The 13,121-nt window shown below is 40.3% G+C and overlaps 1 protein-coding gene across 1 annotated transcript in view; it reads right to left on the reverse strand.

Annotated features, from left to right (window-relative positions):
* Positions 1 to 11,994, reverse strand: part of LOC137324433 (serine/threonine-protein kinase D3) — a 296,452-nt gene extending 284,458 nt beyond the window's left edge. Inside the window, exons 1-2 of the mRNA XM_067988706.1 lie at positions 11,900 to 11,994; positions 7,347 to 7,946 (exon numbers count right to left, since the gene is read on the reverse strand). Coding sequence (XP_067844807.1) covers positions 7,347 to 7,643 — 297 coding nt within the window. The 5' untranslated portion in view covers positions 7,644 to 7,946; positions 11,900 to 11,994. The remainder of the gene's footprint in view (positions 1 to 7,346; positions 7,947 to 11,899) is intronic.
* Between the last annotated feature and the right edge of the window lie 1,127 nt (positions 11,995 to 13,121).

Below are 13,121 nucleotides of genomic sequence, written 5' to 3' on the forward strand. Positions count from 1 at the left end.
AATCTACTGGGGTCGATTTTAGCACCCGCGATCGGGTGCGTTCCTGGCAGGGGGGGGCCACGAAAATCGGAGATTCCCCGGGCGGGTCGGGAACCCGGCTCCAACCCGCCCGCTTCCGGGTTTCCCACTGACGCGCTGACATACGCGCACAGCCCCCGCATGTGGGGGAAATTAAAGCCGGCGGGGTGCCACTTAAGGTATTTATTTTGGTATTTCAGGTCGTTTACAGACATGATTAACGAGATATTTTAGGAGGGTTGGGATTCTACAAACAACTGGGACTGTTCCCCGTACTGGGTGAAAACACTCCCAGTTCAAATGGACATGTTGCAGCCATCAGCCTGTGGCAGCTGCAAAGGTCCATTTGATAGGGGTGGGACCCTCACTCATTGCAGGAGGCCACTCTGTCACTTTGGACAAAGTTTGGCCTCCACCACCCTCCTCCTAACAATAAAATTCACCAACTTGCACACTTACCCCGGTGTCCAGACATATGTACCTACCTTACGGACCCCCTCAGATGTACATCTTTCGGATAGGGGCCGCCGTGGCTGCAGTCATGACCTCCTCGGAGGGCGAACAGCATTACCAGCCTCGCCGTCCACCTCTGACACGTGGAGCTCCACAACACAGTGCTGTGACACATCCACCTGCACAGCTATGATACAGTTTTGGTGTAGCACCTTGTTGCCCAACGTATATAGGAATGCACACAGATTTAAGTGTAGCACCAGTAAAGCCACCCAGAAAGTGTGTTGTCACACCAGCAAGGATGTCCATAATTATAAAAGCAACTGGTGGCCTGTTGTACCATTACTGACATATTAATTATATCTTTTCAATCATTAAGTATACTGGTAGTGGGAGGTTAATGAGTAGAGCACCATTTTTGTGTTTGAGTAAGAGTGCACAGAGCTCTGCCTTCTTCAACTTTAAAATATATCAGGTAAGTAGAAGGTGAATATGTGGCTCCCTGCTTGCATCCATCACTATGATATAAATACTCTTCTCTTTCACTCTCCAGTCTTACCAGCTTTGAATATTGGTAGCAACAATTCCCATTTTTTTTCTCTGCTTGCTTTCTTCTGCTCCCCAGCAAGAGAAAGCAAGATAATCAGGCCCCATCTTCACACCATCAACATTAATGAAAGCACTCATAAAACTAAAGCCTTGCCTCAGCATAGCTGAAGAGCAAGGCTGAGGGTGGGGGGGTGGGTAGTTTCCATTGCAAAACCAGGAATTACTGTCATGCGATTTAAACAGCTTTTCACACCTAGATTTGAATCATCCAAGTCAGGTTGGTATGGCTGATTGCAATCCTTTACCAATGCTCACTGAGCCAAATGTTAGCAAATGTCACAGCTATAGTTGGGGCTGTCTCCCAATGCTTTTAATTTGTGCTCACAGCAGAAAGACAGTTTTCCATAAGCAGATCAAGCTACAAACCAAAACATGGCCATGGCACCAAACTAACTCTCATTGGAAGTATGGATGAATCTGGTCAGTTTTGTCTATTGCCACTCTCTGAGAGGCAGAGGCAATGGGACTCTTTAAAAGATACAGCTATCTAAATCTAATTTTAAAAAATTATTTTCACTCTGTCTAAAGTTAAATACAGAAATTTCTCATAATTGATAAAGACTGCTACCCCACTACTCATTGTATTTGAGCACCAAGGTGCTAAGCCAATACTCAACCCTCAATTTTCATCCCAAATAAAAATCAAAACAAAAAAGATATAAACAATGTTCTGGATCTGTATGATGATGCTACCATTTTCCGTTACATGTTAACTCCTCCATTGGTTCAGTAGGTAAATGAACTCCATGGTGCAGCACCGAGCCACACCAACCGGAAGGTATAAGGTCTGATCGCTGGTGCACAGTGTTCATGAGCTGGGGAGGGGGAAAAAAAAGTTGGCCACGATTCCAGCACCTGGTCACAATCCAACATCCTCTAATGGATGAGAATCATCAGCCAAGGATGGACACACTTCATATGGTCACCTAGCCAAGGATATTTACTATTTAGGCTGATGCATGAAGATGGGTCAATTTGGAAAGGTATTGGAGGACCACTGGCATGTATGGAACTGTACCCCAGGGTGAATCAGAGCTTTTAGGAGAAGACGGTAGTAGTAAGGGGAAAATACTAAGAGGGCAGAAGGGGAATAAATTGTCTGAAACAAACTGCAACATCAGATTAAATATTGATGGAAGTTATCAACTGAAGAACTTTTGAAAGAAGTGAATGTCTCCTTTCACCAAGGCATCAAATTTAAGATCCAGTATGAGTCTTGAATCTCAGGCCCAGACAGATCCACTTTATAGTCATGTTCAAGTCACACTTACAGTCATTAGTTTACATTAAAAATGTAAAAAAAAGCCAGTCCTCTTAACAAATTTACTGCACACACACACACCTTACTATTCTACATGAGGTGTTTTGGAGCACCAAATACCAGGTCGGGACACAGACACCACAAGGCCTCACCTTCATACTCTTCCATCTGCCAGCTCCAACAGCTGTCTATCCATGGTCGCTCTTCCATTCGAATCTTACTGTACATAGTCCTACCATCTCAGTTTTTGCCTATATAATGTTTATTGCCCCTCCCGAACTGCGATTTTAATCACCTTCCCATACCAATCTTTTGCACGGACTGTTTTAGGAAGTCTGGAAGGTTAAGAGCAGATTTGATAGTGGTTTTCAAAATTATGAGGGGTGAAATTAGGAAAAGGTATTTCCACTGGTCGGTAACAAGGTGGTGTAAAAAAGAAAGAAAGAAGGAAGATTAGAATTGTTTCAATATAAAAAAGTAGGATTCTTAGAACATGAGATACTTTACCAGAAATGTGGTGGAAACAGAATTCATAATAGCTTTTAAAAGGGATGTGGATAAATATTTGCTTTTTATATAAAAAAAAGGTTTGAGGAAAGGGCAGGGAAATGGGACTAAGTGGATAGCCCTTAAGAGAGCTGGCACAGGCACGATGGGCCAAAGAACCTCCTTCTGAACTGTAAAATTCTAAAATGGTAACAAGAGTTATTCAAAGTCAGCTGAGCCCACTGGTGTCCTTTGCAAATAACAAGCCTCTCAAACAGATGAGTCACTTAAATGAGTACAATTTATGGCATTTACAGAAGAGTGACAGCAAAATATTCAATGTACTGGAAGGTGTAATGTTAATATATTTTACAATGATCAAAATTGTACTAAAAAAAACAAAGTGAACCAATTAAAAATCACACCACGTATCAACATTCTGCACAATTGTAGAACATAAGTGATGAGTAGGACTTTATTACACACTTAAACTACTGAGCACCATTAAAATGTACAATCCAGGAGTTGAAAGAGTAAATGGATTATGTAGCCCTGATGTCATGAAATGTTTTTTTTCCAGTAAAACAATGCTCAAAAAGTAATTTTTTCAGAACACACCACACTTTTTGGTGGAATACTGAAGTAGTGACATGAGGGAAATGAACCAAATATGCTGGATCTGTCAAATATGTTATGTAATGAAAGTGTTACTATGGACAACTAAAAAAATCTCAACACAAAAAATTGATCACACAACAACTCACATTCAACATGCTTATGATTGCAACTGCCAACAGGATTCTAAAAATGATGAGTTCTATTGGGTTCAGCTTCTGTGGACATCTAAGTGGACAATAAACCTTATTTCAAAAAGAAATCATGGTTCCAATCTAGTCCAATATAGAGTGCCATTCAAGAAGTTTATTTCATTGCCATGCCCTGCTTTTAAGAGGTTGAAATTTTATGCCTACTAGACATTTAAGTTAGTGAGGAACGATTGTGGTAGATTTCATTTCTCAGCCCCAAGGAATGTTGCAATGGAGGGAAAAGACCAATGTGAGGACTAAGTGATGTAGCTGGTTTGATTAGCATCCGGTCTTTTCAACTCGCAGACTTGCGTATGAATCCAGCCCAGTCTGATGACCTGAAAGCCTCCTCTCTCTTCTAGCTGTAAGAATCTTAAGTGAATTAGGGTAGTATGCAACCATGTCCTACCAGCAGTAGGCACACAAACTGATGGTGTCATTGACAGCTGGTCAGAGAAATTGAAGTAGCAGATTCACGTAGCAGGGATTACTCTTCAGATGTTGGTTTTAGGGTACAGGAAGTTTAATCTGCATCTAGCATATTATACCCGACAAGTTAGTGGTTTAGGTTGACACACCAAATTGCCAAAATGCAGAAGCATTCTATTCCCCAACATTAGCAACCTTCACCTTGATTAACATACACAGGAGAATGTAGTGTGTAACATCCAGCAAGCAAGCCTCCCCTTACTTAGATGAAAAGTGGTAAGGAGCACTCATTGAGTGTTGGGGTTCCCCTGCTGGGAAAGACAAGGATTTTATATTTGGTTTTGCCACCTCATCAATATCTGGAATGATTCAATAATTAAAATAAAGTTTGTGTGTAGGTGTATGTGCTAAAGACTGCCTTTTAGCAATCTCTGAAATGACAGATTTTAATTCCTAGGAAGTTGTAGGTGAAACAGAGAATAATGTCTGAAGGGCCATGATGGGAAAATTCACACTTCCAGTCAGGCTTAAACTTAATTCAGCCCACCCAAATAAGTGGGTGAAATATGACAACATTATGTTTCTCTAGAATGCTAAAACAACTAACCTTTACCTATATTAGCAACCAAATGATACTCAACTAGAATGTTCTAGTCAAATTAAGTGATCAGCCCATTACATTGCAAATGCCACAAGTAGCCACACAAGTTGAGAAGGCTGCAAAGAGTACAACCAAAGTATTGGAGCTCATTTTTAGATGAAGAGAAAAGCAGGGAGGTAATGTCAAATTTATACAGAACCTTGGTTAGACCACACTTGGAAACAGTACTGAGGGGGGTTCTGGTCTCCATACTACATAAAAGGATTGAAGCACTGGAGAAAGTGCAGAAAAGATTTACAAGGATTTTACCAGAATTGAGAGGTTGCAACTATTAGGATAGATTAAGTGGGCTGGGACTATACTCTGGAAAGTAGAAGACCAAGACCTGATATGAACAGGTTTGACAGGGCAGATGTGGAGAAATTGTTTCCACTTGTAGGTGAGTCCAAAACAAGGAAAATAAATATAATCAACAGATCAAATAAAGAATTTAGGAGGAATTTCCTCACACAAAAGTGATGAGAACATGGAGCTTGTTGCCACATGGATTGATTTAATTCTATCTGCTTCAATGAGGGTAATTTTAACCTAACTCGCCAAGCAGGAAATCCATGGGATCAAGTAGAACGCTGGTTTTACACCTCTCCCGATGTTACTCTCCATTTACTTCAATGAAGAGTAAAATCGGGCAGGATGTAAAGCCAGAGTTGCCCCTGCTCCAGATAACTTAGGTTAAAATTGAGGGAAAAGGGAATAGAGGGATATAGGCATACAGTAGAAAGAAGCTTGTGGGGGAATATAAATCAGGGTGACCTGATAGAGGCCTTTAAGATAATGATAGCTTTTGATAGAGTAGACTAGAGTTTCCACATGTGGGGGTGTCCAAAACTAGAGGTCATAAATATAAGATAGTCACCAGTAAATCCAATAGGGAATTCAGGAGAAACTTCTTTACCCAAAGAGTGGTTAGAATATGGAATACACTACCTCAAGGAGTAGCTGAGGTGAATAGCATAGATGCATTTAACGTGAAGTTAGATAAGCACATGAGGGAGAAAGGAATAGAAGGATATGCTGATAGGGTTAGATGAAGAGGAGTGGGAGGAGGCTCGTGCGGATCATAAACATAGACCAGTTGGGCCAAATGGCCTGGTTTTTTTGCTATACATTTAATGTATTTCTATGTAAAATTCTCCCACCATTTCACAAAATGACCTTAGCCTAAAAAATTAGTACAGTGCACCTATAGTAAAAAAAAGTCAACAAACCAACCTTTCATTCAACAAACCAAAATTCCATTTAACCATTTACCCTGCTTCAAAAGAGCACTGATGACAAAATTAAACATACCAAAAAAATTACACTGAGCTCATAGAATGTGTGCCTCCTAAAACCAAATGCAGGAAGCTCAATATTGTTTAAATTGTTAACTCACTCTTTAATTGCTCTGACATTTTCATACATACAATAGATAAAGACTTTGCTGAAATATTTTTTAAATGCATATAGTTATAAAAAGAGAATATATGCACACAGAATTGTCAATATATGATCTCATTATACATTTTTACTGTACTTCTAAAGGAATTGAGCACTAACAGCTAATTCATTTACACATCCACATGGTGCAAAAGTTCCAAAAATCTGCATTAGTCTAATACACAAAAAGTTAATATCCTAAATTTCAAATAATCCAGTAAAAAAAATAGAAATTTGTACATCTCAAATATGTTGTGCCACTGTATTATCAAGGAATTACTACAATGGATTCTCTGTACTGAACACAGATACAGTAACAAGTTAAATCAATTACATAATAACCAGCATTTTATGCATACTTGTTGAAGCAGTTGACCCAGCAAAAAAAAGTTAGGGTGTAAGAGATTGTTGTGCAGTTGCCAGACTGCACAGAGTTAGAGTCTAAAAGATATAAAGAACTCCACACAGTTTCAAAACAGATAAAAATCCTCCAATACTATATTAAAATAGCTAAGGATTCCACCAAAATTGTGCTTACTTAAAGATTTTGCTAATCTAGGCCAGGGTGCAAATATGAAAAACTTACCATGTGCAAAATTAATGAATATTGTAAACCAGTTATAAATTAGCAATATAATTCAACATAGTAATCAACCACTTGCATTGGTTTACCAATTTGCTAAGTTAAGAACCAAGTCTCTCTCTCTCACGCACACACACAGTAACAAAGTAGCACAAAAACTGTAGCGTTTGTGTCTTGACACCAGATGAAATAGCGGGTTATCAGTTCTAGCGATTTAAGCCACAATGATTTCATCTCCTGTGGCTGACTGCAACAATTATGAATGTAATTGCCTTTTTGTACAACAGGTCGCTCCCACCAAGTTCTGGGGGGGTGGGGCACACCAAACTGTTATGAAGCTACGGAAAAGAACATTGCATCTGGTCTTGACAGGTAGCTCTCTCGTATTAAAACGACATAAAAAGAACCGTTAGATACGTGACGCGATACAGCACGTCTCTTATGTGCAATAAGATGTATGTAGTTACATAGTTCAGAATTTAAACTTTTAAGAAACTTTGGTAATACAACTTTTTATAGTTTTCCCCCCTAATTTGATAGACCAGTGATCCAAAAAAAATGAATTTTCGCTAAAGAGATCAGTAGTTGGAAGTATTGGATTTTTTTTTATTATTACTGTACCTTTTGGTCCACGATAGAGCAGACGAGGTCTTTGACGGCGGATAGGGAGATGTCTTGTGCTTCGATGGTAACCGGCTCCCGAGTGAGGCCGATCTGCAAGAGGAAGGAGACGCCGTTGAAGGATCCCCGGGAATTGGTGGGACTCGGGGCGCTGATGCTCCCGTTGGAAAGCCGGCCAGAGAGCACGGCGGTGGCGGGCGGGGAGAGCGATGGGGTCGGCGAGCAGGGAGGCAGCGGCAGCACAGGCGGCAACAATCTCTGCGACACGGGAGGAGACGAGTTGCTGTTGGCTGACATCTGGCTCCCTTGCGATAAATTTCCACTTAGAAACTTCCAGCGTTTCAAAACCAAAAAAAAAATGCAAACAAAAAAAATAATACAATAGTCTAAAACAATCCACTTTGTGGTTGGTTACTGAGATACGAATAAAGGATTTGCACGCTAGCGGGCTCGCATTTGCTGAGGAGAAGTTTGTTCAGGAGCAGCCTGTTGATGTCCCACTCATTTTCCCCGCTCTCGCTCTTTTCTCCTCTCGCTTTCTCCCTGCTCTCTCGTTTCAATCCGCCGTCGCCAGACGCTCAATCCGTCACCGGAAATACTCTGCAAAAGAAAAAAAGGGGAGGGAAGGGGGTCAATGAAAAGATGATGTTTTTGTTTTATTACCAACTTTCCAACATGCACGTTAATACCAACAACAACAACAAAAATCAGAGGGTGTTCAAATATTCAGATTTTAGGATGTACGCAAACATCCAGTAGGGGGTTTTCATTTTTCCTATGGATGGATGTCCGTATGTTGTTAGCACAAGAGAGAAGACAGCTTTCAACTCAAAGCGCAGCACCAGTAACTTAAAAACATTTTAAGAGGGCGGCCAGATGCCACTTAACAGCCCCTTACTTTTCATTGCGACTGAGCTGTTTCTATTTCCATTTCCCGGTAAAACAGGCAGATGTAGTGAGAAAGGGGGGAAAAAAACTGTACTACTTAGGTTAAGAGTTCTCAATGGACCGGATGGTCCTAAATCTCTAATATCCGTTCATCTCCATTCACATTAATTGCTATTGGTTACACTCGTCTATTTCTGAATATTTAAACAAGGGTCGGTGATTTACGGTGTTTGTTTAGAATTCGTTTCACCAGACGAGGGTATCAGAGTTGACCGGAAACATTTACCGCTAAATAGACGGGGATTTGGTATCACCAATCGTGAAAGAAATAATAGTTACCAAACCACAGGGGTCCCCAGAGCGTCTGACACAAAAACAGCTGCTTTCAACTGAAGATGCATAACAGCGTTACTAGTAGGCAAGTCGAGGTTACTACATCCGTTGCACAGGAGTTGTGGCATTACTTTTAACCTGTACTCTGATTCACAACGGGTTACCATACGATGATGGGATCAGCATTTTGCACCTCAACTTGTGGATTTCGACCCATATGTACCCATAGGTGGACGGTCCTTCAGTCACGACATGTAAGCGCGTTTAAGGTGATCCTACTTCCATTCAAGCATACGTTCACTGGATTCACCGCAAAATACATTCTACATTTAAAAGTTCGTAAACGGAATGTTCCCCTGCACATACCTTCAGCATTAAGTTACCATAAGCGGCACAGTTAGCACACATTCTGAGTACGTGTACAAGGTAATGTCATATAAAAATGTACTTATATAAAAGCACTGCACTGGACTGTTATAATTACTTGAAGAGGATATGAGATAAGAGCTGGTAAATCAGATTAAATACTCCAGTTAAACAGTTAATGTTGGCACGGACACAATGTGGCCAATGTCTTTTTTATGAGCTATACTTTCTTCGATTCTATGAAAACGGGATCAAAGGTTACTAAGTGCTCTAATTTTTGTGTTGGCATAATAAATCCCCAAGTTGTATTTTCCATTATTTTATGATCGCAATATGCACTGAAATATCACAAGCTAATGCCCCTATTGTACAATGATCAACTATACAGCCCCTCTATAAACCACACACCTGGGATGGGAGGATTGGCAGATCTACAAATGTCACACGTTCATTGCACTAGACGGGACCATTTACCTCTCCTGAATAGTGACGGTGAGGGAGGAAGGGGCATCAAAATACGGCACAAGTCATAAAAACTTATTGATGGTGCTGATCTTCCAAAAATGGTTCGATCACCATTCCGTGATTAAGACTGATCAGAGGCCAATATCTGCCAGTGCGACGCTCATTTGGCAGATCCATATTATGCTGCAATGTAACCTGCACTAAGATGCCGTGACAACAGAGTTCTGCTCATGCATGCTTCAATGTTTCTGCTTGTCTCTAGCCTATTTTTTTAAATCAGGAGAGCACAGACAGGAGCATCTTCTTTACCCCAACGTTAAAAAGATTATAACAAGTTTTAAAAGTTCTTTGACAGTTCAACAGATGGCTTCACACTGACTGAAATGATACTGCAACTTATAGAAATTTGAATCACTATGGTACATGTGTTTGGAGGGGGTGGTGATGGTGTTTAATGTGATCTGATTACTGAGTTACACTGCCATTTTTGCATCAATGTGCACCACTTTGCATCAACATGAAAGTGCACCCTAAAATTCATAACTACCTCATTGATATAGTTGATGCCAATTCTTAACACAACACTGTCCTAGTTGTGTTTAATTCACAAAGGTGCAGGGGGTTTCAGGAGCATACAAATACATTCTAATCAGGGAAGTTTGACTTGCCCTTTGCTGCCTATTATATGGTAAATCACAAACTTCAATTTTAAAGGATTTTCACATTAAACAGTTCTCACTGGTGATACTCCTATTTAATACTTCAACTTTGGCAACATTCATCTCTTACTGTTCTTGAGATTTACTTTCAAGATTGTTAAGATTTCATTCAGCGAGTACATTTTCAATTGCTGGTGCTTAGGTAAAACCCTGGAATATTCTTTGTTGACAGGACAAAAGCTTCAAACGCTGGAAATCTAAAACAAAAATAGAAAATGCTAGAAATACACAGGTCAGCTAACTTCTGTGGATAGGAAAAGGTAGGTGGATGTTTTGGGCAGATCCCTTATTCAGAACCTCTTCAGAATTTCTCTAACTTCTTTACAGATATGCACTGCCAATAGTTATTAATCAATGTATTAGGTCCAAACAACACTACAGTATTTGGAAGAAAAGTGAAATATTGGGATGAAGATATCCGAATAACCAGAGGTCCCATCTACTTTTAAGTTATTTATGCATCAGAAGCTTACATAACGTGATTGTCGATAATGCACAGCTGCACTCCAGTTTGCACGTAGGCTGCGAATATCATTTGTGTTGCGAGCTCAAGTAACTTTTTTATTGTTGGTTCTCAAAAAGGGAATCAATTTAATCTGGTGTACAGATATAATGACCTCCGTAAATTTAAAGAATGAGTCAAGGAGCATACAACTGCGCTTAAAGATAAAAGCTGATAACCAGATGACAGGGTCTTTACCACAACGGAGTCAAGAACAATAAGGCTTTTCTTTGGTATTTATATCAAGGCTTTTTTTTAGATTTCACTTTCAAAGCATATAAAATGTACATATATATATATATTAAATCCGGCGTCCTCTTTTTACGCTTTGTTAGATCAGTGGATGACTAAAACCAATCTCATGATGTGGAATTATATAGCGACGTTATTCACGATCAAATGTTATCATTTTTGGCGAACACATTGATAGACTAAAGTTGTACAATTTGTATTTGTAGAAGCTGTATTTCCTTATGGCGCCATGACAAAGCTTGGACGTGAAATGCTTTAGAAAATGCTAGAAACGAGAAAGAATATTCAATCCAATTTCATAATCTGATTAGAAAATACTCTAAAATTAATTATTTTTAAAAGGGGCGAATAATAACCAGAGACGCCCACTTCCAACTATTTACCAATGGGATACTCCGTTATTCCATGGGGATTTCCCATATCGGTCAATCTCGTCACACCACTAGAAGCAACAAATCTAACCAGGTCAGAGCAGCGTTTAACTTGGTTCAAGGGCAAAGTCTAATTAACTCTTCCATATCATTTCTGGTTATGTGAGCAGTAAATGTTTTAAAAGAAGAAGAACCGTCTCTTACAATGCAATTCCCTCCTCTCTCCCCCTTAAGATTAAGCTGCAGAAAGATTTGCTGGGGGATGCTCACAGAACCATGCTCTGCACCTTTGTAACATGTCTCTTAGTTACACACCGGACGGAAAAGTTACCAGACTGAAACTTTTGGTTAAAACATCCGCGTTGCATCTGATTCCTTTAGAAACAAATTCGATTGCATGAAAATAGAAAGAAAATGCAATACTCGTGTTGATTTCACGATGCGGTATGTGTAAAGAGTCAGGAATACATTGTCAACATTTACATTACCTATGAAGGAAAACTGGATACAATTGTCTTCACACCAGAACTTAGCCCATCAATGAGCAGCATACATGCTCCAAGCACTAATTGATTTCTAATGAGTATTTTCAGCACCAAAAGTTGATCCTATTCACTTTTAATAGCAGCAATCAGTTTCTTATTGGAAAGTACTCACTCTTTTCATCCGAGTTGCTGAAGTTTTCTTCAGACCACTTTGCGCACTCCACTTCATTTGTGCTTCATGTCCCTCCACCCCGCAACTGCGTAACCCACGGGGGGGGAGGGGGGAGCCGGGAGCGGGCGTAGCTCTCGCATTGCATCCCGGGATTCGTAGGCCACCGGTAGGACTTTCCTCTAACATACAATAGGAAGTGACGTCCTCAACGAACTACAACTCCCAGCGTCTTCAGAATTTTTTTTGCCGCACATGCGCAGCTATGCCGCACAACCAGCCGTCCCGTTATGGCCGAGGGTGAGGTGGAGGGGAAAGGGAGGCGCGACCTCTAACGGTTCAGTGGAGAGCGCCTGGGCCTGGAATTGTGCTCCTGTCAGTGAAAGCGGCTGTCTCTTGGAAGAGGTTTGTACTGGGGATGGACGTCTACTGTAGGAAAGTTATTGAAACGGTATCGTGTTCGTTTGAGTATGGAGTTAAACAAGCGGAGGGCGAGCCCGGCCTAATAGCGGGGCTGTTTCCATGGGAACCACTGCCCACCGCACTGTGGCTCGAGCTGCCATTCACAATTTGGGGCGAGTGTCTTACTTGTAACTGCACCAGACCAGCTCGCAAGTATCCTGCATTATGAATAACTTATCTTTGATTTTTCTTAATAATTTTCATAATATATGTATCATTTTAATAAAAATGAACACGGCTTCCTAGATTTGCATAAATGTTCTGTTTTGATGAAAGGTCATCGCCCTGAAACATTAACTACGTTTCTCTCTCCATATATGCTGCCTGACCTGCTGAGTGGTTCCAGTATTTTCTGTTTTTATGTGTTAGCTAATGTTTCCCTGGACTCTTGACAGCTCTGTGATGTGTGGTTCCTTTTTTGAAATAAATTGGAAATCTATTAAATGGCGAATCTTTTCAATATAGACCATATTAAGGGAACCCAAGCCCAGAAGAAAGGAGTTTGTTATTTTCACTTTGAAATACAATATTCAAACTCTGCAATCAACGACAACAATATCAAATCAAATAAAAACAGAAAATGCTGGAAACACTCAGCATCTTAGAGAGGAAGGTGGGGTTAACATTTCAGGTCGATGAACTTTCGTCAGAACTATCAACCTGAATTTTTTTCCCTTCAAGTATTTATCCAATTCCTTTTTTGAAAACTACAATTGAATCTGCTTCCATCACCCTTTCAGGCAGCACATTCCAGACCATAGCT

Source organism: Heptranchias perlo, chromosome 8, assembly GCF_035084215.1.
Source record: "Heptranchias perlo isolate sHepPer1 chromosome 8, sHepPer1.hap1, whole genome shotgun sequence".
NCBI lineage: Eukaryota > Metazoa > Chordata > Chondrichthyes > Hexanchiformes > Hexanchidae > Heptranchias > Heptranchias perlo.